The sequence below is a fragment of the Panicum virgatum genome, chromosome 5K (assembly GCF_016808335.1).
Source record: "Panicum virgatum strain AP13 chromosome 5K, P.virgatum_v5, whole genome shotgun sequence".
NCBI lineage: Eukaryota > Viridiplantae > Streptophyta > Magnoliopsida > Poales > Poaceae > Panicum > Panicum virgatum.
In genome coordinates, this window is record NC_053140.1 from 13497147 (window position 1) to 13524853 (window position 27707).

The window sequence follows — 27707 nt, forward strand, 5'->3', positions numbered from 1 at the left end:
TCCTTCGTTCCAAACATGCCCTAAGAGTAAAGTACACCAGCGATCCATAAACTTGTTGTGGTGTGCCATCTAGATTCCTAAACTCTTAAACTGTATTTTCCGATCTCTGAACTTGTTTCAAGATGTCACATAAGTCCCTAATATCTCAAAATATATTTTTAGATCCATAAACTTGTCCCGCAGTGTCATGCAGGTCCCTAAACTCTCATGATACTATTTTTAATTTAATATAAATGTTGTTTTGATACTTTGAGTTAATGATAAGTTTGGTGATCTGAAATGCATCTTAAGACTTTAGGGACCAACTTGACACCTCCGGACATGTTTAGAGAAATAAAAATGCATTTTGAGAGTTTAAGCACCTCGATGACATCTCGAGACAAGTTCGAGGACCGCCCATGCATTTTACTTAATCATTAATCATTTTAATTTTTTCTAAAATACATAAATTTACTATGCATCTAGATATAATATATCTGGATACATAGCAAAAACTATGCATTGAAAAAGCTAAAACGACTAATAATTTAGGATCGAGGGAGTATTTTCTTGTGAATTACATATATGTCTTCCCAGTTGCTTTAAAACTTGTGCTACCTCGTGTTTTCTCATTGATGGACTTAGGCTGTTACAGGGGTAATTAAGGATGAAAAGAAAAGATTTGAAAATTAGTGTTTGTGCGTGATCCAGCTTCAATTTTAAGGGGGCAGAATAGAAATGGCACATTGTCAATACCGCGGGCATCGGAACCAACGGGCCGTGTTGCCACACCTAATACGGCCTGGCCCAAATTCCAGGCTGTTCAGTCCGAATGCAGGACGGCCTAGTAGGCCATTTCTCTACTTCATTTTCCTTTCCGCGTTTTCCAAAGGAAAAGCAAAGGCCCTCCCTCGAAGTCCGAGCCGCCCCTAAACCCTCGGCCTATGTCCCGCTAGCTCCGCCTCGCCTCGCCGCTGCTCCTCATCCACTACCCGCACCTCTAAACCCTCCTCCTCCCGCTTCCCCCCAGCCACAAGCAGGCGGCAGGGAGACGGAGACCCCAGCCCAGCGTCGCCGCGGATGGCGCTCCTCCTCCGGCCGCCACCTTCCCCTCCCCACATCCGCGCGCTCCTCCTCCGCCTCCTCTCCACTGGGGCCGCCGCCGGCCCCCTCCCCTCCCGCATGCTCCCCTCGCTGCGCTCCGCCGCCGCCGCCCCCCGGTTCCTGTTCGGGCCAAGGTGCGCCCTCCCCCTCCTACTACCTCGCTCGATGGAGCTCGACGGGTTTTTGATTTTGTGGCGTCTTTTTTTCCCCTCTCTCTGCGCTCTAGGGTTGCGGCGGCCCCGCGGCGGAATGGGGTCCCGGTGCGGGCGTTCATGGCTTCCACGGCGGCGTCCGAGGCGATGCAGGAGAAACGGGTGGCGGGGGAGTACACCGCCGCCAACGTCCAGGTGATTCTCGCCGCCCGCGGTGATTTCTGGTGCCCCTTGCTCACGCGTTGAGAGCCTCATTTGTTTTGGGTGGCCGCAAACGCAAAGGCCCTCTTTGAAGGAATTGGGCTGCTTGTACCAGATATTAAATTGACCGTTGCCACTAGTGTAGCCCTGTAGCTCGGATGGTCAGAGGCGCACAGTTCTCCGCTGTTTTTTTTTTTGGAACGGAGTTCTCCATGCTGTTGGAATAAAGCAAGGAAGGCGTTTTCTAATAGAATATAAATCGTTATATATGAGAAAGGCAACACGGAATAGCACACCAGAGTGAATGTGTATAGAAGGGAGACGAAGGGAGCATAAGTGTTGCTGCCATTCTGTAAGTAGGTGAAGCGGAGCTAGTAGGGAGGGGCATTTAAACAGTGCTAAGCAGCCTTGCAACCCAATGCAAACCTTTTGATCATTGTTTTCTTCTGATTTTCTAGGTTCATGTGCCAATGTTAGAGAAATTAGATTTGAAGCAACCTTTGTTAATGGGAACGCCTGCAGATCTTCAATGGAATTATTGAAGTGTATTTTTTTTGTTAAACAGTTGTTTCATGGACTTTTTTTTCTGTGGGGTGCCGTTTGGATTATTTGACATGAAGTCCTATGTAGCATGACGGAAACACAATCTTTGTGTGACTTTACTCATTCATGTAAACTCATACCTTTATTAATGTGTTGATTGATTCCAAATTACGTGGTGGTTTATGAAGCATGACACTGAGTTGAAGGGGTTGCGATTTTTTTTTTGAGGGAGAAGGGGTTGAAAACTTGAGATCAGCTTGCTACATACAAATAACCCACATGTCCTTCTTTTTCTTCAGAATTTAGAAAACACTGTATGCATGGTTGTTCATTTTTTGAAACGACTTCAGAGCTGTAGTATTTGCTACGTATTTTAACTGTACTGTCAAGAATTTAACAATGTGTTATTAGTGAATCTATATTGCCACTCATTGGAATCATTTGCTAGAGTACTATAAATCTTAATGGTCTTTTACGAAGACAAGTTAGAATGTAATTACTCTCAGGATATGTGATATATCTCAAGCTTCAACTGTTGTCTTATGGACGAGTTACTGTTCTGAGCTTGATTTTGGTTATATGCCCAATGGGTAATTTTGTAGGTCTTAGAAGCATTAGATGGAGTTCGCACAAGACCTGGTATGTACATTGGGAGCACAGGACCACGTGGATTGCATCATCTGGTATATGAAATGCAAGCGATTGTGCTTCTGTTTTCCTTTTTCTTCTGTTTTTCTACCTTGTTTGATCGTTGATTTGTTTTCTGTATGATAGGTTTATGAAATCTTGGATAATGCTGTGGATGAAGCTCAAGCGGGGCATGCCTCGAAGATTAATGTGGTCCTTCATGATGACAATTCAGTTAGTGTAACAGACAATGGCCGTGGGGTACGCAATTTCTAAAAATCTGAAATTCCATGTTTTCTATCAAGGAAACAAAGTCAAGGCTTGATGATTGAAATAATCAAGAACTATGTGGTTGTGGTGAATTTCTTGCATTATGCTGTTGTGTTGATTATGTTCTGGTAGGTCACTGTAGTTAATTAGTCAAGTATATATTTAAGAAATCTCTGCGTCCTTTGTACCATATTTACATGATATTGATGTTGTTTAACGTCTAATGTGCCAAGCCATTTATGCGCGTCCTTGTCATGTTTCATCGAAGTCATTATTTAAATTGACAGCATTTTCATTTTGTGCAAAACATGTTAGAACCCGTGATAGAATGGGCTTTGCTCTAGGAGCCAAATCCCATAGGTGTCGATTAAGCAATGTAGGACTTTAGGAATGTTTTGTTGGCCCTTCTCATTCTAGGAGTTTCATGTGATCTGCAACATTTCCACATGTTAGTCCAGGCATGGACAGTTCTAGCTGTTGTTTTGGTTATTTGCTTATCGTAGCTTGTGTTACCTGTTTACTAAAGTACTACACTTCTTTGGCATGTCTGATGCACATCCCCTTGCCTGATTATCTGATTGGGTGCACTCACTGTGACAGTTCTTTGACAGTGATGTTTAGTTTGCTTGAATAATATAAAAGGATTCCTGCATTTTTGTTCAAATATTTTTGTTGATCGAACAACTTGCTGCCTTTTTTTTTGTTTCTTATAACTTTTTAGAACAAAGGGAAACTCTGGGCTACCCAACACACATTCGTACAGACTCCATGGAATTTTACTGAATCACTTTTTTAATCTATACGTACTGCAGATTCCTACAGACATACACCCCCAGACGAAGAAATCTTGTGTGGAGACTGTCTTAACGGTATTACTTCAACCTTTTTCATTTATATGCCCATTTTGTCGTGCATTTATTAGCCTTCTGTCTGTAGTTATGTAGGTGAACCATTGTTTTGCTTTTGCATTTATACGCCCCTAATGCAAAACTGTGCAAGTCTAACACTCTTTTGTTCTACAAATTACTATGTGATTTTAATTTTTCTTCTTATTTAGTTATTTTTTAAACTTTTTTAAACACTCAGCTATAGCTGGCCTAGAATAATATACAAAAAGGAAATATTTCTGAACAGTTTCCACATAAAATGGGTACTTCCTCAAGCGATCCTATTTTTATTTTCATTGTCAGTTAGTTTTCTATTTTGTCGCATAAGTTTTGGAGTGTTTGGTTTGAGTAATCCAGAAAGTCTGCTTTGTTGCCTAAGATTACCATTGCATAAACAAAGTGTGACCTTTTATCTGCTCTTTTGTTTGTCACATATTTCGTTCTTGATTACATGCACATTCTTTATGAACCATAAAAAATTTTCATTTCTGAGCCCTGATGTCTTTCTTGGAGGTTAATTTCTGAAATTATTTATGTTTAATAACTGTTGTATTTTCATAATATAGTTAATGCACGCTGGTGGCAAATTTGGAGGTTCAAAGAGTGGTTACAGTGTCTCTGGAGGGCTGCATGGTGTTGGCCTGTCGGTGGTTAATGCTTTGTCAGAGGTTTGTATTTTGACCTCTTGTTGGCTTTGAATTTACTGTTCTTTAAGAAAACTAAGAAAAAGCTCTATTCACAAAAATTGATCCATTGGGTGTCAGACTCAGAGTTGCTGTAAAGTTGGCAGATTCAGGCACATTATCGTTTTTTTTAAGATGGTAATCTGGTAGCTTCATTTTCTATGATGTTTTTTGTGAGTAGCCCTAAATTAAGTAGTGGAACCTAACCTCCCAAATCCATATAGCAGTAGAATTGAGAGGGTAATAGTTCATTATGTTTTGTGAGTGTTATGATACATATTGGGTAGGTACAGGATAATTGAATCGTGGTAAGGACTTACTTTATTTCGCAAATTTCCTTTGAAGCAGTGCTAGGTGAAAAATGTTATTAACATAGAAACAGATAAAGTAATGCAGCTCATGTGATATACCTTGACAGTGTACGTATAAGAACTGTCATGATATCCCAGTCCATTTCTTTGCTGGCCATCTATGGTAGAGTGTTGATTTCCATTCTTATGTTAGTATCTGGTCCAACTTCTTCAGAAGCAATAGGACCGGGTGAGATCCAACAGGAATAATTGCCATATTGACTTTTTTTGTTTGAGATAGTCGCTAGATTAACAAAGAATGAAAATATCAGGTTTTGTATAAGTGAAATGTTGAAATAAAAAATCGTTTGAAAGTTGCTGGCAAGTATTGAAAAAATATTAAAAACTGTGCGCGCATGCTGGGTGTGTCAGTGATCGTACCCTCCTTTAGGGGAGAAAGGCTGAGGGGATCAGAGATCAAAAGAGAAAACAGTTTAATTACCAGATAGTGTAACATAACAGGGTATACTATTATACAAGTTAGCGGATGTATTATTGTGCAAATAAACTGTTTGCTATTTAATATTTCAGTCTATGCTAAACTACATGAATTCATAATGCTTTGCCATCAAAAGACCATTACAATGGTATATGTGTTGGTGTATATGTGAGCCCATGTATAGAGGCCCATCTAGAGGCCAATGTATAGGATCTATATATCCCACCCTTCTAGGGTTTGGAGGAATACAAGCCATTATTCTCTCCATCATGGTATCATTAGCCTAGGGTTAAGGTTTCCTCTCTCCTCCCTCCCCTCCCAGCCGCTGCCGCCGGCGCATGGCCGGCCGCCGGCGCCGCCCCTCCCTCTCCCCTTCCTCCTTCCCTCCCTTCCTCTCTCCCCTGCTGCTGGCTCTGCTCGCACCCCTGCTCTGGGCGCGTGGACGCCGGCCGCCGCCTCCACCCCTGCTCTGGGCGCGTGGTCGCCAGCAGCCGCGCCTAGGCCTGCTCCACGGGCCGCCGCCTCCTCTGCTGCGATGGTCGTCCTCGATCCCATCCCGGATGTCGCCGCCCTGCCTGACCCTGCCGATGCCGCCGCTACTGCGGGCGCGCGGGGCGCGAGCGCGGGGGGCGTAGGGGGCGCGGGGGCCTCGGGCCTGGCCGCCTGGCCCCACCTCCCTGACCCTCCTGCCGCCCTTGGGCGCTGGGGGCGTGGCGGGTGCAGGGGGCACGGGCCCGCGCTGCGGGCGCCCTCCGCCGCCGCCGCAGCTGCCGCCCAGGATGCCCAGGCTGCCGCCGCCGCCCACCGCGCCGCCGTCGCAGCGGGCAAACAACCCCTCCCTGATGGCCCCACCGCGTGGTCCGGACTCGGGATGGCGCCCGCGGATGCGCCGCTCGCTGCCGCCGCCCTCCGTGGGCAGCAGGCCGACGCCGCTCTCGCCGCGGCCCTCCTCGCCGCCAAGTCGGAGGCTTCGGCGGCCCAGGAGCGGGTCCGCGTGGCTGCCGTCGCCTGGGAGCGCGAGCACGCCACGGCCGACGCCCTCGCTCTCCGGGTCGCCGAGGCGGAGCACTTCCTCCGCGTCTCGTCCGGCCAGCCCGTCGTCCCCGAGCCCGGCGCCTCTTCTTCCCACCAGGCCCCACCCGCTGGATCTGGAGCCCGGTACGACCCGACCGACCTCATGGTCGCCCAGCTCCACCTCCAGGCCGCCGGCGTCCAGAACATCAGGGCCCTGGTCACCGTCCTCCTCGACCCCACGTCCTCCTACGGACGCTGGCGGGACCAGGTCCTACTCGCCCTCCGCCGCTATGCCCTCGACGACCACGTCCTCCTCGACACGCCGATCGAGGCGCAGGACGTGGTGTGGTTGCGCCTCGACAGCGTCGCCATGTCCTGGATCTTCGGGACCATCTCCCTAGATCTTCAGGACCTCGTCAGGACACACGGCGGCACCGCGCGGCAGGCCAGGGTGGCGCTCGAGGGGCAGTTCCTCGGCAACGCCGAGTACCGCGCCCTCCAGCTCGACGCCACCTTCCGCACCTTCGTGCAGAGGGACCTCTCTGTCGGTGAGTACTGCTGGCGGATGAAGGGCATGGCCGATGCTCTTCACGACCTCGGGGATCCGGTGTCTGATCGGGTCTTGGTGCTCAATGTCCTGCGGGGCCTGAGCAGCACCTACGACCACCTGAAGAGCTGGATCGCCCGTCAGAGGCCCTTCCCCTCCTTCCTGCAGGTCCGGGACGACCTCGCCCTTGAGGAGATCACCAGGGGTCTCGCGCCCGGATCGCCCTCGTCCACCTCCACCGCGCTCGTCGTTGCTCCACCGGCTTCCTCCGCCGCCCTTGCCACCTTTCTCCTTGGTGCTGCTCCCGCCGGGCAGACCAGAGGTGGGGGGGGGGGGCGTGGACGTCGTCGGCCGGGGGGGGGTACCTGGTGGCCCTGCTTCTGGGGGTACCGGTACCGGTGGGGGCCGTCGGGGCGCGCCGGCTCTGGCTTCGACTCCCGCTTCTGCCCCTGCCCTGGAGGGGTACACGCCCTGGCCATCCTTCAGCAACCCATGGTCAGGGCGCATCTCGATGTGGCCGTTCCAGGGTGCTGGAGGGGGGCCTCGTCCTCAGCTCCAGCCAGCGGCCATGTTCACCGGTGCTGTTCCCCTCTCCGTGCCGTACTGGACCCCGCCCGCTCAGCCCAGCCAGCAGCCGACCTGGCCTGGGGGGTGGGACCAGGCCGCTCTGGCGCAGTCCTTCAGCACCATGGGACTGACGCCGCCGGTCAGCACTGAGTGGATCGCCGACTCGGGTGTGTCCTTCCACACCACTCCTGATGCCGGTATCCTCTCTTTTGTCCGACCCCCACACCCCTCTTGTCCTTCTTCTATCATGGTTGGTGATGGGTCTTGCCTTCCTGTCACCGCCGTGGGTTCTGCTCCTCGTCTTCCTAATGTTCTTGTTGCTCAAATGGTTCACAACCTTCTTTCCATTCGCCAGTTTACTGCTGACAATTCTTGTTCTATCGAATTTGACACTTCTGGTCTTACTGTGAAGGATTCGGCTTCCCGGCGTCCGCTCCTCCGATGTGACAGCCCGGGGCCCCTTTACACTCTTCGGCTTCCTGCTTCCGCTGCTCCGGCTTCGACTTCTTCTTCGTCTACTGCTTTTGCCGTGACGCCTTCTTCCACCACCTGGCACCGCCGGCTTGGTCACCCCGGGTGCGATGTTTTGGCTCAGATCATTCGTAGTACCGATGTTCCATGTACTAGGGCTCTTGCTGAGCACCTCTGTCATGCGTGCCAATTAGGTCGTCATGTTAGACTTCCGTTTTCTTCTTCTTCGCATGCTGCGCATGCTTTTGATCTTATTCACTGTGATCTGTGGACATCTCATGTACTCAGCATGTCTGCCTATAAATATTATCTGGTCATTGTTGATGATTTTTCTCATTACTCTTGGACTTTCCCTTTGCGTGCCAAGTCTGAGACGTTCCCCACTCTCATCCACTTCTTTGCCTGGGTGTCCACTCAGTTCGGCCTCACCGTTAAGGCCGTCCAGTGTGACAACGGGCGGGAGTTCGATAACTCCACCTCCCCTTCCTTCTTCCTCTCTCGGGGTGTTCAGCTGCGTATGTCTTGTCCGTATACCTGAAGCGTCCCCTCATAAGAGAGAACTTAAATGTGATACAAAGCACCAGTCACAGGAGGCTGATGCCACATTTATTACATCAGATGGTTCAAAACCGTACAAACCTTGTAGGACACTCGATACAGATAATGATAATAATTAACCAAGCTACAACATAACACCAGACCGCAAATCACATGGGGTCTACAACGGGCTCAGAGTACTGCGACAGCGGAGGCATCTCGACAAGGCTGGTTCCACAAACAAGGTTGGGTGTAGAACGGTAACCCTACTCAGCGTCGTCGGGTACGAAGTCTGGGTCTTCCTCTGTAAAAAGTAAGAATGGGGTGAGTACAAACGTACTCAGCAAGTCCAACCACACCCACGGAGGGGGGTTAAATCAGAATAACATGCATAGGTAAATCAAGGATAAGGTTACGGTTTAACTTGAGAAAAATGATATTTTATGCAAGGGTTCATTTAGTAAAAAAAACTTTTAGAAAACAGTTTTTGTAGTCACCTCGGGTTCAAGTTTTAAACTGCTACCGGACTCCCCGTCCGTCGTAGCACACGGAACAACTGCCGGACACAATTCCAAAGCAACTCACACCAGCCCATCCCAATGAAACACTAGTTATGTGACCACACCGTAACTCGCCCAATACCGTGGGCACGGCTATTCGAATAGATTCTTAACTCTGCAGAGGTGTGCAACTTTACCCACAAGTAGGATACCACAACTCGAACACCGTCGTGTCGGTGTAGATCCCAACATAGCCATTACCCACCATAGCTAAGCCTGACTAGCCATCACGGGATGCACCAAGGGGTCATCGACCGTTTACTTAGGTATAACCGGGCATAAGTCACTCGGGGCTTATCCCTTTTCCTTAGTCACCCGTTGCTCTCAGCTCTCCTGATGGCTATCACACCAACTAGTGGGATTTATGCTACGCCGTTGCCCATTCAACGGTCGAGTGGTTTGCACGATAGTGGAGTTAGGTGAGATGACACACCAACTCGGTCCTTAAACACGACAAGATGGATATCTCCCTTCACTGCCCTGCCACATTGGCACGAGCACACCAAAAGGCAAATCCGTAGAAATGCCATCCATCCCGTCTAAACACACTTTACAAAAACACCACATTTATCCCTTCCCATAACGCACACATTTTCTCTATAAAACAAATAGTATTTATGAATAAAGTCCTAAGCGTTCTAATAACGATTAACGTCCAAGCAGAATTAGACATTAATCTAGGTGGTCAAGGAATGGTTATCACAAATCAAGGGGGTGGCTATCCAACCGGGTTTTCATGCAAGCAAAACATATGCAAATTTATAAAGTAGGCCATTGGGTTGTGTTTATAAAAACTAGGATAGAAACATGCATCAAAGGATGGGATTGAACTTGCCGTCTTCGTAGCCTTCGGGAAAGTCCTGTCCTTCGGGCTCGGGGTCGTGGAACTGATCCTCGTTCCCTTGCTCGCAGTACTGCTCGCTAGCGGGCTCTCCTTCATTCACACCGTGGTCTACAACACACATAAATAAGCATCCAATCAATACAAAGATCTATCGTTGAGCTCGAATCGGGAACACATAAAATATGGGGCACGAAGTATTATTTTCGAGTGGTTTCCTAATGGCATGGCAAAGACTTGGTTATGAGAGGCGTGGTAAAATTTCGCGTTGATCAGAGGTTGTTTGTTACATGAAATGATAAGTTTTATAAAGGTTCGTGGGTCGGTTAAGGGGGTCAGGGGTCTAGTTGTAATTAATCTGGAGGGGGTAGGGGCCTGGCTGTAATTTTTGGAAACATCTGGACTATTCTGGAAGGTTCAGGGGCATATTTAGAATTATGTTTGTAGGTGGAAAGGGTTTTCTTGGAATTAGAACAAAGGGCAGGGTTCTTTTTGGATAAAGGCCATAAGGGGGGGTTCTTTTTTTGGAATAGAGGGAAGGGGGAGGGCCTAATGGCAAAACTGCCATCTCCCTCCTCCCCCTCGCACTGGGGAAACAGGGGAGGCGCCCCGTGCGTCGGCGGCGGCCGATTTGGCCGTCCTGGACCACGGCGGCGGCCGGGGGTGGGGGAAAAGGAGCTAGGGGGGGCGTGTGGTTCGATTCCCCAGCTCACCTCGGCTCGGGGCGCGGCGAGGGAGCGGGGCGACGTGAACTGGCGGCGGCGGGCGGAAATGGCGGCGGCGGCGGCGCTGTGAGCTGCGAGGAGAGGCGGTGGTGGCCGGGGAGGCTTGGGTGCGGAGGAGCTGCGCCGGTAGGGCCTTTTATAGCTGATGTAGGTCGGTGGGGGGGGGGGGGGCGTGGCCGGTGGCGAGTAGGTGCCGCCCGGCGGGCCTTAATGGCGCTCGGCCGCGCTCGCGCGTCGTGGAGTGGCGCACGGGCAGCGAGGTGGTGCAGGGATGACGGGACGTGGGCGGCAGCGGTGAGCACAGGGCGGCGCTGTGCGGGGCAGCGGCGGGCGGCGCGCGGCGCGGCCAGGCGCGCACGTGGGCTCGGCGGAGCTCACGGCGTTGCGGCTTGGCGCGTTCGCCGCGGCTCGGTGCGCGTGTGGCACAGCGGCGGCACGGCGGCGTGCGCGTGTGCGTGCGCGCGAACGGCGCTGAGCGGGGCGGGCAGCGAGCGGCGCAGCGACGAGTGGTGCGCGGCGCGCACGTGGGCACGGCGAGGCGCGCGCTCGTGGGCACGCGGCGGGGCAGGAGCAGCAGCGTGCGCGCGTGCGTGGCGGCGCCGAGTCGGGCGAGCGTGCGCCGCTCGGTGTGCCGCGTGGGCGTGCGTGGGGAGTGGGCGGAGCGCGAGCAGGCGGCCGTGGCGTGGCGGCTTCGCGGGCAGGGAGGGCCGGGGCAGGCCGGGGAGGGAGCAGGGAGCGAGGGGTGGCGCGGGTTGAGCTGCGCGCTTGGGGCAGGCGGCACGGGAGCGGAGCAGAGGAGGGAGAAAGGAAGAAGGGAGGGAGAGAAAAGAAAAAGGAAAAAAAAAGAAAATGGGAAAAAGAAATGGGAAAAAGGAAAAAGAATTAGAGAGGAAAATGGGAGGGAGGGGAAAGGAAAAGGAGGGAGGGGGCGGTGCGCGCCAGCGGCGACCGCGGCTGCGGTCGGCCACGCGTGGCGTGCGGCCCGCGGAAGGTGGGGCACGCGGTCAGGAGGGAGAAAGGGAAAAGAGGGGGCGGGATTCGCGGCGGCCGGTCACGGCGTGTCGCGTTGGATGAGAAAGATGGGACGCGAATTGTATTCGGATGTCGGGTTGTTCGGGAGAGACTCTTGGAATTAGGGTTCAGGGTTTGAGTCGAGCTCAACGATAAAAAAACAACTTTAGCGCTCGATTTATTTTTGGTAAGTTTTCGGGATGTTACAATACCTCTCCTCAGAACGGCAAGGCTGAGCGGATGATTCGCACGACGAACGACGTCGTGCGCACCCTTCTGATCCAGGCCTCTCTGCCCCTGTGCTTCTGGGCTAAGAGCCTCCACACTACCACCTATCTACTCAATCGCCTTCCGTCCACTGCTTCTCCTGCTCCCACTCCACACCACGCTCTCTTCGGTACCCCTCCTCGCTACGACCACCTTCGGGTCTTCGGGTGTGCGTGTTACCCTAACACCTCCGCCACCGCTTCTCACAAGCTGGCGCCCCGCTCGACTCGTTGTGTTTTCCTCGGTTACTCCCCTGACCACAAGGGGTACCTATGTTTTGACCTCACCTCTCGCCGCGTCCTGATTTCCCGACACGTCGTCTTTGACGAGTCGGATTTCCCCTACTCCTCCTCCACCCCTTCTCCTGTCCCCGAGCTGGAGTCTTTGTTTCCGACTGACTCGGTGGTTCAGTCACCGTTACCTGTTTGTCCTTTCCCTAAAGGTTTTTCCGGCGCACCGGCACCACTTCCGGTGATCCCTGCTGCGTCGAGCGCGGCCCCGGTACCCGCGGTCGCGCCACGCACGGCCCCCGGACCCCCGGTCGTGCCGCGGGCGGACTCGGTGTCTCCCGCTGCACCATGCGCGGCCCCGGTGCCTTCCCCTGCACCTGCGCGGTACGCTCAGCCGGTGCAGGTGTACCGGCGTCGTTCGGCGCCGACACCGGCGTTGCAGCGGTACGCTCAGCCAGTGCAGGTGTACCGGCGTCGTTCGGCGCCGACACCGGCGCCGCTTCCTGCTCCGGAGGCTCCTGGGACGCCTACATCGGAGTTGTCGCCGCCGCCGCCTCCTCCGGCTCCCTCTCGAGCCGAGACTCGGCATATACATCCCATGGTGACTCGGCGGATGGCGTCTTAGGCCGCGACTCTCCACCACCGAGGGAGAGCCGCGGGTCTCTCCGGTAACCTCCTCTGTCCGCGACGCCTTGGCGGATCCTCACTGGCGTCGAGCGATGGAAGAGGAGTATGCGGCTCTTCTTGCTAACCAGACGTGGGACCTCGTGCCGCGTCCGTTTGGTTGCAATGTGGTGACTGGCAAGTGGATCTGGACGCATAAGCGTCGGGCTGATGGCACACTGGAGCGCTACAAGGCTCGCTGGGTTCTCCGGGGATTCACTCAGCGATCTGGTGTGGACTATGATGAGATCTTCAGTCCAGTCGTGAAGCTCGCTACGGTGCGCACAGTCCTCTCTTGCGCTCTCGCGCTCTTGGCCTGTGCACCAGCTGCGTTTCTTCACGTCACTCTGTCAGAGACTGTGTACTGCTCTCAGCCAGCGGGATTTGTGGACTCGAGTCGTCCGGATATGGTCTGCCGGCTCAACAAGTCTCTATATGGTCTGAAGCAGGCTTCTCGGGATTGGTACTCTCGGTTCACCACGTTTTTGCTGACATTGGAGTTCACCGAGGCTAAGTCTGACACGTCTCTCTTCATCTACCGCCGTGGGGATGAGACTGCCTATCTGCTGCTCTATGTCGATGACATTGTGCTCACAGCCTCTAGTCAGCGGTTGCTTCAGAGTGTCATCTCTCTGCAGCAAGAGTTTGCTATGAAGGATCTTGGTCAGCTCCACCACTTCTTGGGCGTCACTGTTGAGCCTCGTCCGTCTGGCCTTCTCCTTCACCAGCGGCAGTACGCACTTGATATTCTGGAGCGGGCTGGGATGACTGATTGCAAGCCCTGCTCCACTCCAGTCGACACTCAGGCGAAGCTGTTTGCTGATCTGGGTGTTCCGGTGGTTGATCCTACTGCCTACCGGAGTCTGGCCGGCGCTTTGCAGTACCTCACCTTCACCAGGCCGGACCTCACCTACGCGGTTCAGCAGGTCTGGTGCTTCACCGCTCGTCCTCTGCTGAGCTGGTTGTCTACACCGACGCTGACTGGGCTGACTGCCCAGACACTCGTCGCTCCACTTCCGGCTACGCCGTCTTCCTGGGCGGCAACTTGGTCTCCTGGTCGTCCAAGCGGCAGCCGGTCGTCTCCCGCTCCAGTGCTGAGGCGGAGTACCGGGCTGTCGCTAACGGTGTGGCGGAGGCGTCCTGGCTCCGACAGCTCTTGGCAGAGCTCACAACCCGCTTGCCAAGAGCACGCTCGTTTACTGCGACAACGTCAGCGCCGTGTATCTCTCCACCAACTCCGTCCAGCACCAGCGGACGAAGCATGTGGAGATCGATCTGCACTTCGTGCGCGACAGAGTGGCTACCTCAACGTAGCAGGTGGCTAGTTGTGGCCCGGTGTCTCCCGCTCCATGTCCCGACTACCTCCCAGTTTGCTGACATCTTCACCAAGGGACTACCCTCCTCGACCTTCTCGGAGTTTCGCTCCAGCCTCAACGTAGCAGGTGGCTAGTTGTGGCTGCTGGAGGGTATTTGCCCTTTGTACACTCTTTGTACTCTCTTCTTGTCCAATTTTGAACACCGCTGCGCCGGTTGTTCAGACTGCGGGGGGTGTTGGCTTTCTTGTTGTCTAGTCTTGAACACCGCTGCGCCGGTAGTCCAGACTGCGGGGGGGTGTTGGTGTATATGCGAGCCCATGTATAGAGGCCCATGTATAGGATCTATATATCTCACCCTTCTAGGGTTTGGAGGAATACAAGCCATTATTCTCTCCATCAATATGTTTTGCTAAATGGCATTTGCTTGTCATGTCTTATGTCTTAGCTTGCCTGAAAAAGAACATCTAGAGAAAGAGCATGTGTGGTTTTATTATATAATTACAATACAGGTCAGCATGCAGTGTACAAATTTCTGTGGGTCCTGCCTCTGCTTTGTACTGTGATTTTAGCTGTAGTGTTAATACTGAGCAATTTTGTTGAGATTTGGCTTCGCATGATGTTCAATTTGGTTGTGTAAGGAAGTTTCCCATTATACTGTATCCATTAACATTGTTGCTTGAGTTATATGAAAGACGTGTCAATTGCATTGTTAGTAACTTAGTATGTCTTTGATTTATTACCATTGCATGTTACACACTTTTGATTCAATCGATCATTGTCATGTCATACTCAGGCACTTGAGGTTACTGTTTGGCGTGAAGGGAAGGAATACAAACAACACTATTCTCGGGGGAAACCAATAACAACACTAACTAGTATCACACTGTCTAGTGAAACAAGTTCTCGCCAAGGAACACGCATAAGATTTTGGCCTGATAAAGATAGTAAGCAAATTCTTACAAAGAAGTTCTCTAGTGTAAGCACTACCAGTGATGCTAATAATTTTTTAATGCAGTATTTACCACCACGATCAGTTTTGACTTTAATACAATCTCTAGTCGCATCCGAGAGCTTGCCTTTCTAAATCCTGAGGTATTGTAATCCTTCACCAAGATAACTTATATTGTTTTATTTGCTGCTAGCCCGATTTGTTTATTGGCTAGCTGATTCATAATTTGATCTATGCTCTGTTTTTGTAAGGTTTTGGAGTTCTTTTACCTTTACTTGACCCAGGCTAAACCCAGATCGTGAACACGTGACTTTTAGATGATTGAGTAGATTACCTATTTAGATTTACCATTGTCACTTCATCCTTTTCTTTTCACTATGGTTAGAAAAGAAAAGAAAAAGGTTAGTAGCTATGGTTTTCATTGATGTACAGATCACACCTTTATTTTTATTCACTGTATATTCGATTATTCTATATAAATTTTGCCTTAGTAGTTGAAATATTATAACCCTATCAAATCCTGAGGTTGATAAATGAGAATATGCTTTGTGATGATGGCAGCTGCTAATCATGAGTATTCGTGGAGGTGTACCATAAATGCAATGATAGCAAGTAACAATCGAACGCGCAGGAGAACTGCGCATCAATATATTAAGCAGAAAAGGGGGAAAAGAAACCCCGGAGTGTTACAGAATTAAGGGCCTGCAACCCGCCCTTTTAGAAAAAACAAGATACAAGAATCTAGCAAAGGGAAAAAACTAGACCAAACAAAGTACACGACCCAAACCACCTAAGAGGCTGGAGCTGCAAGGGCGAGGAGGTGAGAAACCCCCTGAGCTCCAGCGACCGACCACTGATGCATCTCTTCTTGAATGGTTGCAACAACACTAGGTAAATTAGGAGTGACTCCATCAAACACACAGCTATTGCGGTGCTTCCAAATGGACCAGGCTCTTAGAATGATGATGGAATCGAGTCCTTTTTGCACTTGACCAGTAACTCTGTTACTCGCATTGGTCCACCAGTCCTCAAAGGAAAGATCCACCACTTGTAGTGCAAGTGCTTGCAATCCAAGGCCCTGTAGGACAGTAAACCAAACTTGTCGGCTGAAGACACAAGAGACTAGCAAGTGATCAATTGTTTCTCCAGCTTGGTCACAAAGAGGACAAGCTGCAGGGTGATTTAATCCCTTTCTTGCTAGTCTGTCAGCTGTCCAGCACTTCTTGTGTACTACTGTCCATAAGAAAAAAACGGCATTTGCTCGGAGCCCAGCTTTTCCAAATTTTTTTCCCAAGAATTAAACTGAATGGATCCAATAGAAAAGGCTTCATATGCAGAATTTGTGGAGAAGTTGTCTTCAATTTCTGGCTGCAGTACAAATCCCTGAAGAAGGTCCCAAAGCTGCAAATATTCTAGAATAACATCTACTGTGAGAGCTCCTTTTATATCCGTACCCCAACTTCTATTTTCAAGAGCAGCATAGACAGTTCTTTTTCTTCCTCTAGCAGTGACAGCTCTAAACAATTGTGGAAGGAGCTGTTCTAGGCTCTGGTCAGCCAACCATCTGTCGGACCAAAAGAGCGAGTTCTTTCCATTCCCTACTACGGTCACAACAGCAGCAGAAAAGAAAGCCTGAACTTGGTATGGGGCTTTGATCGGAAAGAAGGACCATGGTTTATTAGGCTCCGTCTTCTGCAACCAGAGCCATCTCAATCTTACGGACCAACCTAAAAACTGAAGGTGAGAAATTCCCAGGCCGCCCAGGTAGTATGGTCTGGTGACTTTAGGCCAAGCAATCAAGCAGTGTCCTCCTCTCACATCTTTTCTTCCCCTCCACAAGAAACCCCTTCTAATCTTATCAATAGCTTTCAGAGCTTGAGCAGGGAGGTCCAAAGCCAGCAGCAGATAAACCAACATAGAAGTGAGGACAAATTGTACCAAAATGCATCTGCCAGCTCTTGAGAGAAGGTCAGCCTTCCAGCTTGGAAGTCTGTCAGCGATTCTATCAATAATTGGCTGAACCTGAGCTCTTGTCAGTTTGTGGGGAGATAGAGGTAGTCCAAGGTACCTGCAAGGGAATTCTGAGATCGGGCAGGGCAGGTGATTCAGCAGGATTTCTCTATCTTCATCCAGGCATTGAATAGGATGAACACTACTTTTCTGCACATTTGTTTTAAGTCCAGAGGCTGCCCCAAAAAGATCCAGAATGTCAAGATTGATTCTTATATCGCTGGCACTAGGCTGCAAGAAAATGACCACATCATCTGCGTACAAGGAAATTCGGTGCTGTAGCGCTCGTCTGGCTAAAGGTTGCAGGAGTTCTTCCCTAGATGCCTTCTCAATAAAGCGACATAAGACATCCATCACAATTATAAAAAGCATTGGTGAGAGCGGATCACCTTGCCGCAGACCACGTCGATGTATAATCCTTCCCCCAGGAGAGCCATTCAAGAGGATTTGAGTTGAAGAGGAAGCAAGCAGACCACTAATCATGTCACGCCAAATGGGGCCAAATCCCAGGCTTTGCAACACCTCCAAAAGAAAGGGCCAGGAGACCGAATCAAAAGCTTTGGTGATATCCAACTTTAGAAGAATACGGGGTTGCTTCTGCTGATGAAGAAATTTTGTGGTATGCTGTACTAGCATGAAATTATCCAATATGAAGCGGCCCTTTATGAATGCACTCTGATTAGGTGTTATCATCTCATCCAGCCGACCAGCCAGCCTATTAGCAAGTAGTTTAGTAATAAAGGGGCGTACCCAGTGCCGTAGGCTTCCCGCACTGTGCGGGGTAGTAATGAGCTTTGCAAAAGAATGGACCAGGCTGATTGGTCGGTAATCTCTGATATTGGTCGCATCATCCTTCTTAGGCAAAAGAGTGATAAAAGCATAGTTGAGAACCCCAAAGTTGCACAATTTCCTGCTCCAAACAGCAGAAACTGCAGCCATAACATCCACTTTAATTATTGGCCAGCACACCTTATAAAACTTCCCAGTGAATCCATCCGGTCCTGGAGCTTTGTTTGAGGGGAGAGAACAGATTGTTTTCCAAACTTCTTCCTCAGAGAAAGGGCTCTCTAGCTCAGACAAGCCAAAACTTGGCATATTAAGCTCTTCAAAATTTACTGTTACCTCTCGGTCAGGGCTTTCCCCTAGAAGAGAATTATAGAAACTGAAAACATTATTTTCCTTTTCCTTGTGCTTGGTGAGCAAAAGGCCATCATCTGTCAGGAGCTTATGCTATGGAAAATATGTTATTGATGCGATGGATAATCACGTTAAAAGCCTGATCATGAAATGCTCTTTTTGCCACTTGTCTTTTGCACTTTGTCGTTTATATTTTTTTATTTCCTTCTCAGCATATATCACACTGCGCATTTAAGTCGGGTGTACTTTTCTTTGTTCGGTAGTTTTTTGCATCATTTTTTTTTTGCGTTTGTTTAAAGTTCTGCTAAGATTTGGTAGTTTCATTGCTTATTGTTGTCTTCATTCTAATGTTGATATACACGCACAGCTTGGCTGTAATATTCTTTATTTTGAAAGTGTACCTCTGGTTAATTATACTTCTCTGTTATACCAGCTGACAATAACCTTGACTAAGGAAGAAGGGCACACAGAGGTTCAACATAATGAATACTGCTATGCTGGTGGCCTTGTTGAGTATGTTAAATGGTTGAATACTGATAAGGTTTGCTCTAACACTGTTTAGATTCTGTGTATAGACTAGACATAAGTTGTCCGTATAGGTTAAATTGTATTTTCTGTTGGACTCTTAAAAAATATTAAAATCTGCCTATACTTTGTTGTTTGTTATAACTTTTACAAGTAGCTGAAATAAACAAACATGACTGTGTTGTACTTAACACTAATATTGATTTTTCACCATCAGAAAATGTTATGTTGACCAGTGATATATTCTGCTATTTTGCCTGATTCCAAAATTATATGTTGAAAATGTGCTCCATTTGCTGGTTTGTTTTGACCATGGTACAATAGTTGAATGCATGAATTAGTTCATATGCTCACAGACTGAACTAGATTGTCTCTGCACGCATTAGTACTTAAAATTTTGAATGCTGTATGATCATGGGTTGTTTTCGTTACTTGATTATTGTATGTATTCTTTATTGTTCTGAAGGGACTAGCCAATAACTCGCATGTTATGTTAGTATTAGTCCATACATTTTTGAAGTTTGTGCCTGTAGGGTCCTGTTTGGCACAACTTGTGATAGTGCATAACTGGGTTACTAGAGAAACAGGTGAAAAACACATTCTGTGGATAAGTGGTGACCAAGTCCTGTCTTTTGGCACAGCTTCTGCTTAATTTGTGGAGAAGCTAAGAAATAACCTGTGCAAACAGGGCCCAAGTTTCACTATAAGAAAGAAGCCATCAGATTGCGCTTAGAAAAGTCTATTGTTGTTTGTAAGAGGCAATGCATTATATATTGCTATCCAGCAACAAACCAACCTAACTCTATTTCTTGGATGTGTTTTCTTCCCTAGAAACCCCTGCATGACCCGATTGCGTTCAGAAAGGAGTTGGACGGTATAACAGTGGATGTCTCCCTTCAATGGTAAAATGATTTTCTTGATTTTTTTTTACGAAACTTTACAGCTATGTTATGTACTGCATCATGTCTTTTCATGTTCTGTTTGCTCAGTTGTTAGCAATGAGAGAGTTTGTCTGAGTGAACATATCTACAGTTTTTAGGATATCGTCTAATTTGGACATCTGATTCCTGTTTCCAAGTTTGAAACTGTGTAACATTGGAGTTCTCAAAATTTAGTGCCTTATTTGGCCTGAATTTTTGCTAAAATTTGGAGGATTGGGCCTGATGGATTTTTAAAATGCTCACTGCTCAGATAAATCCAATGTGCCTTTTTGTTTGAGTCTAGTCTGGTTCTCACGTTGTGGACAGAGTTCTATAGTTTCTTAGTTCATGAGCCAGCCTGCATATATATCATATTCTCTCATGTTCATGGACTTATTTTTGCAATTGACTACTCTATTTATTCCAAATCTTAGTCATTTGACTCTGGGAAAATTTTGTGCATTATTGTCACTCAATAAACTGTCACTTTTTACAGGTGTTCTGATTCCTACTCTGATACAGTGCTAGGATATGCAAACAGTATCCGTACTATTGACGGCGGTACTCATATTGATGGTCTGAAGGCTTCATTGACTAGAACAATTAATAACCTTGCAAAGAAGTCGAAGAGTATTAAGGTGATAAAGTCCTTTAGTTGCATATGATTGCATCTATTGTCTCTTGTATGCCCAACTGCAGCTGGTGATAAACCATTTTATTGGAGATGTTTTTCTTAATTTAGTGCGGACAGTAAAAGCCAAGCCTTGAACTGCACTTTTGAATCCTATTTGTCCGACCAAATAAAAAACATAATAACTATACCTGTTGCTCTTTGTAGGATAAGGATATTACCTTGAGTGGGGAGCATGTAAGAGAAGGAATGACGTGCATCATTTCAGTGAAGGTCCCTAGTCCAGAATTTGAAGGTCAAACGAAGGTGACAGCTTCTCTTTCATGACACAATTCTTCAAATTATCTGATGATTTATGGTGTACCATTTCTTTGTCTATTTCCACCTGATGGCCGATCAGTTCTGTTTCCCTTATATCACAGACAAGGTTGGGAAATCCAGAAGTACGGAGAATAGTTGAACAATCTGTTCAAGAAAACTTAACAGAGTACTTAGAGCTCCATCCAGATGTTCTCGATTCAATCCTATCAAAGTCCCTTAATGCTCTCAAGGTATGTGGTTCTTGCAATAATTCCACATGTTTTGAGAGAAAAGATATTTTTTCCATTAATTGTTCTAGCAAGATGGGCTTGTTAGGAGCCTGTGGGTTATTGTTCTGATGCAGTATGTGATAAACTCTTTTCGTTGCAGGCTGCATTGGCAGCCAAGCGAGCCAGAGAATTAGTGAGGACAAAGAGTGTCTTGAAATCTTCTTCACTCCCTGGAAAACTAGCTGATTGTGCATCAACTGATCCTGAAGAATCTGGTGAGCCGACATTGATCTTGGCAGTCTGTGTCACTCTTTGGCGTGGCTTAGGCTCCTTGGTGCATGTCTTGCCTTTGATATTTGCTGATTTTTCGTCAAAATGCAGAAATCTTCATCGTTGAAGGTGATTCTGCAGGCGGTAGTGCAAAGCAAGGGCGGGATAGGAGATTTCAGGTAAAACTTGTTTATCGTTTTTTCAATATGTTCTGCACTTGCATCACCAGAAGGTTTCAGGAATCCGGTTGGTGTTCAGAGCTGTAGACTATTAGATATTTTATGAGGTTTCAGGAATCCGGTTGATGTTCTACACTTCCATGCATTCTTGCTTTCAAAATTTCTGGTTGCATCAGTTCCTGTACTGTTACATTTTTGAAAGCTTACCGTACACTGCCTTTAAAAAAGCTTCCATGTGTTAGAATACGGAGAGAGGAAGGAAAGACTGAGAATGCTTATCTGTGTTGAATAGACCCAAATGGGGATATATATACATGACATGAGAGCACCCAAACCCTAGAATAGGAAAGGACTAAACTCATACATGATATTACACTTAACACCCCCTCTCAAATGCAACGTGAATGCAATGTCGTTGCATTTGGAGAGTTGACACTAAGCACTAGACTCAATAAAAAAGAAATTGATACATCCAAAGTCCGAAATCGAAGATGTCATCAAAGCGTGCAACTCTTGAACTTGTCGATGTAGCAAACGGTCTCCACCACAAGACACAGCTGTTTTGGAGATTTTGAACCAAGCCACGAAATTAGTGATGTGCCAAATCGAGCCAAATGAGAATAGAGATAAACCACATCTGCAAGACGGCATGCTGTGGTACTATCGTGTTGATGACTAAGAAGGCCACTTGGTGATGAAATGTAGCAAGAAGGCTACGAAAGGACCAAATGGCAAAGATACATCAACCACGACGACGAAGATGGGTTGCCACACATCATGGCAAATCCGAAAAAGAAAATGAAAGTGGCTGATTTGACAATTAGAATGTAAGCACGCACGGCTTTGACGAACTGAAGTTGCAATTGAACTTGGATTGATGTTGATGCAAATGATACTTGTTAAGGTATAAGAGTAGTCAAGGGTAGTCTAGTCTTTTCCTATTCTAGGGTTTGTGTGCTCTCTCGTACTCTATATATTACCCTTTGGGCCTAACTCAATACATCAATTCCTCTATTCATAACATGGTATCACAGCTAAGGTTGAAATCTCAGATCCCGTACGTAGGCACCACCATCTCCCCTGCGCTGCCCCTGGGAGCATCAATCTGCTCCTGGGGGCCAGCATCTCCTCAAGCCCCAAATCCATTTTTTCCCCTTTGCGTCGTAGCAGCAGTAGCAGCAATCCCTTCCATCATCGCCCGTTGCGGCAGCAGCGCCGCCGTCGTCCTCTCCGCCGCCCGTTCCGCTCGTCCCGGCGCCGATTCGTCGCCGTCGTCGTCCACCTATCAGCCCGTCGGCGCTGTCTGCGCCCGTCCCGCGGCCGCCGTCCGCGCGGGACCTGCTCGTCGCGGATCCAGCCGCCTCGTCGATCCGCTCATCTCTGCCGTCCGTCTTCGTCCTCGCGGTCGGAGCAGCTCGTCCGTCCGCCCGCCGGTTGCCATTGCGGCCGCCTCAGATCCGCCCGTCGCGGATCCAGCGCCGCTCCACCGTCGTCCCGTCGTCGCTCCGCCGCCTCCGCCGGCCGTCCGTCGCAGATCTCGTCGCCGCGGCGGCTTGCCGTCCCATCACCGTCCTTGCCTGCCCCTCTCCGTCCGCGGACGGCGCGGCCCGTCGCTGCCGTTGTCTGCTCGTCGTCAGGGCGTCCACCCGTTGCGGCGCCTGTCCTCGTGCTGCCCGTCGCCGTCCTGGCGGCCGGACCGCCCCTCCCCCAGTCGCCGGCCGCTTCCTCATCTCTGCTAGTCGCCGTCTCCAGCTGCTCGTCGCGGCTCACCCTCATCTCTGCCCGTCGCAGCTCCTGCCGACTGCCGTCCGTATGCCCCTTGAGACCATCTGCCTGGGCCACATATGGGCCTGCATCTATACTTTGGGCTGCTCCTATCCACTGTCATCTTTTGCCTGCTGCTATTGCTGCTGCCTGCTGCTAGTACCCTTGCTTGTTTCTGTTGAGTCCATGCAAGTTTGCTGCTAGTATTAGTGTCATTTGCCTTTGCTGCATTTGCATCAACGTCGATCCACATCATGTCCACCATTTCATTCAATTTGTCAGTCATTGCCACATTGCATCAGTGTCAATCCAAGTCCATATACACTTCAGTTCGTCAAAGCCATGCATTCCACAATTTCACTGTCAAATCAGCCATCATTTTCTCTTTCGGGTTTGCCATGATGTGTGGCTGCCCCATCATCGTTGTTGATGCGACCTTTGCCCTCTTGGTCCCTTTCGGAGCCGTTTTGCTCCACGTCATGATCAATGGCCGTTTATTCGTCGTCATCATCACACATCCTCCTGTTTGCCGTCTTGCAGCAGTGATCTCTCATTCTCCTCTCCGTTTGGCTGGTTTGACACATCTCAAGTTATTGTCAAGTTCAAGTCTCCAAAGCAAGGCTCGTGTTTGAGGAGTTGATGTACTGGTTTGTGAAGACTCGTGGTATTTGCCGAAGTACGGTTGTGAAGGCAATACCCTCTTGTGGAGGAGATCATCTACATCGACATGTTCAAGAGTTGCACGCTTCAACGACATCTTTGATTTTGGTCTTTGGATGTATCTTTTTCTTTTTGTTGAGTCTAGTGCTTAGTATCAACTCTCCAAATGCAACGTTATTGCATTCACGTTGCATTTGAGAGGGGGTGTTAAGGTATAAGAGTCAAGAAGTCAAGGGTGGTCTAGTCTTTTCCTATTCTAGGGTTTGTGTGCTCTCTCGTACTCTATATATTGCCCTTTGGGCCTAACTCAATACATCAATTCCTCTATTCATAACAATACTGACTATGGATAGGCAGCAGAACAGAGACTACTAGCATGGATTGACAGCAGCATGAGATAAGATACTAAGCAAGCAGCAGATAGATAGCAGCAGGCATAAGCAAAAGATGAGCAGAGCAGCACAGCCGCACACACAGACAGATAGCAGCAGTTTGCAATGACATGGTGGAAGATCACTGATTGCACAAGATAACTTGCTACTTGAAGATGACAGCACAGCCCAAGCAAGAAATTGGAGCATATTGCAACCGCACAACCATGAGAGGCAGGACCAGGAAACAAGAAGCTTGAACCACTGCTACTGAAATTAGAGGCCACATGAGAGCAAAGCAGTAGCAAAGATGACAGATAATCCCTTCCTCTGTTCTCTCCCAAATAAGCAGCACGAAGCTACAGCAAAGGATGTGACTAATTGGAAGAGAGGAGACGAGCAGAGGAGGGAAAATATCACCACTGGGAAGAGGCTCATGGCTGCAGCAGATCGACGGCCAACAGCTGCTCCTCCACCCGTGCAAAGCCTCCACGACCGGTGCTGCAGGACCAACTAGGAGGACCAGCGACTTGAGCAAACGGGGGGCAGCAGACGGATTGATGGATTGACGGCCGGCCGCAGCTCACACGCGGGCGGACGGACGTTGCGGAGCAGGGGAGCGGACGGATCCGCGGGAAGACGTGCTGCTGCTGCTGCAGAAGAAGGCGCGACGACGGGTGGACGACCGGCGGCGGAGGGAGGCCGCGACGGGCCGCTGACGGTCGCGACGGACGGACGGGTGGCCGAAGCACTGGGCGGCGAAGAGGGCCGCGACGGGGCGTAGGCGCACGCCGTCGGCGGAGGCGCGGCGGACGGAGGGGCTGGCGACGGCGGACGGGCCGCGAATGGCGTTGGAGGAGGCGGACGGCGGCCAGGCGCGGACGGAGCGGACGGTGGCCACGCGACGGGCAGGGGCTGCGGCTCCCCTCCCGCGAGCAGATCGACGACGACGACAAGATCTTGCTGCTGCTGCTGCTGCGACTCAACTACTAAAAAAAAAATGGGTTTGGGGCAACTGGAGGAGACGCCGCCCCCAGGAGCAAGATGGATGCTCCCAGGGGCTGCGCAGCGGCGGCGACGAGGGTGGCAGCCGGATCAGAACGATGGCTGTGATACCATGTTAGAATACGGAGAGAGGAAGGAAAGACTGAGAATGCTTATCTGTGTTGAATAGCCCCAAATGGGGATATATATACATGACATGAGAGCACCCAAACCCTAGAATAGGAAAGGACTAAACTACCCTTGACTCATACATGATATTACACTTAACACCATGCATTGAAATGGTTAATTGTATACTGGATAATACTGTAATACACAATTTTGTTGTCATCCTCAGCAAACCAGGCGTGATGTGTTTACCCCATCGCACCATTCAACTTCTCTCATTGCACTTTTTATTACTTATTATTTATGTTCTGCCATGTCTGTACTGGTTTCTTTCTAGCTGTTTGTAAAATGTATATAGATATTTTGGCTCACGGGCATAGGCAATTGCCTTTGCTGGGCTTGCATGGCATAATGCGGCTGCCAAAGCCTAGATAATATTGTATGGTGGTACTACTGAGAATTGATATAGTTTCATTATCTCTTCTTTTTTTTCATTGTTTAGAAGTAATTATTATGAGTGTGATTCAAGATTTGCATGGATACTAATACCATCAACTAAATTGTGCAATATTATAGCTGGAGCAGTTGGTTGTAATGAATTCTCTTTTATTTCTTTAGAATTAGAATCAGTGGTTCTGGACTCACTCAAAGCTTCCTAGTCACAAGATGCATACCAGTGACCAAAGTAGATTAGTTGTCAGGCAGGAATTGGCAAATGGTTAGAACTTTATGCACTTCATTTGTGGTGCAGAGGCCATTAGTTCATTACTACACGATATGAAAAGATAGTTCATTACTGCAAGAGTGTCAGCAACATAGATGCCGTATTCCTAGCATTTTCTCAAAGTCTATTCATGCTTAACAACTGATTGCAGGCTATTCTGCCTCTAAGGGGTAAAATTCTCAACATTGAAAGAAGGGATGAAGCAGCCATGTACAAGAATGAAGAGATCCAAAATCTTATCCTTGCTCTTGGATTAGGAGTGAAGGTTGCATACTCTTTTAGTCTTTTATTCTTTTTGGGTCTTATCTATTATCTAACATATTATACTTTTAGGGTGAGGATTTTAAGAAGGAAGCTCTTCGGTATCATAAGATAGTTATACTTACTGATGCCGATGTTGATGGTGCCCATATCCGGACTCTCCTCCTTACTTTCTTCTTCAGATATCAGGTACTTATCTTGAAGCATATGCAAACTGAAGAGTATACTTCATCTGTTAGGTTCTGTATTCATAAGAGCATATCCATATCCACGAGAGATTTTTCTGAGGCGGCAGCTGTGCTTACCATAAATATGTTGGCAAATGTTATATTATGAACAATAAAGGGTTTGATTAGGAACTCATTCAATTTGCAGAGAGCACTATTTGATGAAGGTTGCATCTATGTTGGTGTACCTCCTCTTTATAAGGTTTGACTGTGACTTCAACTCTAGTATGCTTTTTGAATGATGAATTGATCTTAATTATGGGAGTTGTGTATTTATGTCATGGTGTTAGGTTGAGCGTGGGAAGCAAGCACATTATTGCTATGATGATGCTGATCTTAAGGAGATTGTTAACACCTTCCCTGCAAATGCATCATATCATATCCAGAGGTTTAAAGGTACACACGAGTATACATTTTATTCCCTCCTATGTCATCCTGACGAGATAGATCACTTTGAAACATCTTAAAATTTGTATCATCAGATCCACCTCGGCTGCCAGCTCATCTTTCTCCACCTACCTCCTCCCCCTACAAGACTATATAGTCTTGTGTTTGTTTCAAGTTTCGTTACACCTTCAACTAGTCTTATGTTTCCTCAATGTTTATGTTGTATTTTTCTCTGGTGTTGCAATAGGTTTGGGTGAGATGATGCCTACTCAATTATGGGAAACTACAATGGATCCAGAGAGGCGGCTCTTAAAGCAGCTTAAGGTTGACGATGCTGCTGAGGCCAATGTTGTCTTCTCATCACTTATGGGTACCCGGGTAAGCAACAAAAAATTCACTGGAGTGCTCCTAAAATAGAGATTACAAACCGTGTTCTGTTTTAACAGTACTTGATCTGTGCTTTGCACCTTTCCAGGTTGATTATAGGAAGCAACTAATCCAGAATGCTGCAAGCTCGATCAACCTAGATCAACTTGACATTTGATTGCACTGAGTAAGGCTGACCCCATTGTGTATGATATAGAAGATCCACCCAACCAAGCAGAGAAGACTTGATTCTTCACCACCAAATGTTTTGGTGCTAGGGTAGCAGTAAAAATAGGCTAGAACTGGATCTAGGATGACAGTGTCTTGCTCAGTTTCCTGGTTCTCCCGACACATTTGTGGCCATCCTGTGACGTGCAATCCGTTTTGGCCTGGCGGAGATCACCTGGTGAGTTCGGGTAGTTTCCTGCCATGTTTCCCACGGATACAGTGTTGACTTTTATCTTCTGAAATTTGCAGTTGATTATTTTTTATGCTGTCTTGTCCATTCTTGCACTTATGCTAATGAAATTTGCGCTTGATTATTTGTGATGCTGTCTTGTCTATTCTTGCACTTATGACATATATATATATATATATATATATATATATATATATATATATATATAGCATTCTACACCCAGCACCCAACCAACTCCAGCCAGCCCAGTCACGTCTCGCGCCAGACCCGATCCAGACTCG

The 27707-nt window shown here is 48.5% G+C and overlaps 1 protein-coding gene across 1 annotated transcript; it reads left to right on the forward strand.

Annotated features, from left to right (window-relative positions):
- The first annotated feature begins 937 nt into the window (after positions 1-937).
- LOC120706477 (DNA gyrase subunit B, chloroplastic/mitochondrial-like) lies at positions 938-27552 on the forward strand. The gene is made up of 21 exons (XM_039991137.1): positions 938-1217; positions 1310-1430; positions 2582-2662; positions 2754-2867; positions 3689-3745; positions 4330-4431; positions 14778-14928; positions 15000-15076; positions 18514-18621; positions 19437-19507; positions 20022-20163; positions 20364-20462; positions 20579-20707; positions 20847-20961; positions 21068-21135; positions 25919-26032; positions 26101-26217; positions 26404-26457; positions 26546-26651; positions 26890-27020; positions 27118-27552. Exons 1-21 carry the CDS (start codon positions 1060-1062, stop codon positions 27184-27186), a joined length of 2184 nt encoding a protein of 727 aa, XP_039847071.1. The 5' UTR covers positions 938-1059; the 3' UTR covers positions 27187-27552.
- The last annotated feature ends 155 nt before the right edge of the window (positions 27553-27707 follow it).

What these genes read in the sequence shown, in the direction of transcription:
- LOC120706477 (XM_039991137.1), top strand. Translation starts at nt 1,060, where the DNA reads ATGGCGCTCCTCCTCCGGCCGCCACCTTCCCCTCCCCACATCCGCGCG. An exon ending in CGGTTCCTGTTCGGGCCAAG is followed by an intron (nt 1,218 to 1,309) that starts GTGCGCCCTCCC and finishes TCTGCGCTCTAG; the next exon opens with GGTTGCGGCGGCCCCGCGGC. An exon ending in TTGCCTTTCTAAATCCTGAG is followed by an intron (nt 15,077 to 18,513) that starts GTATTGTAATCC and finishes CTGTTATACCAG; the next exon opens with CTGACAATAACCTTGACTAA.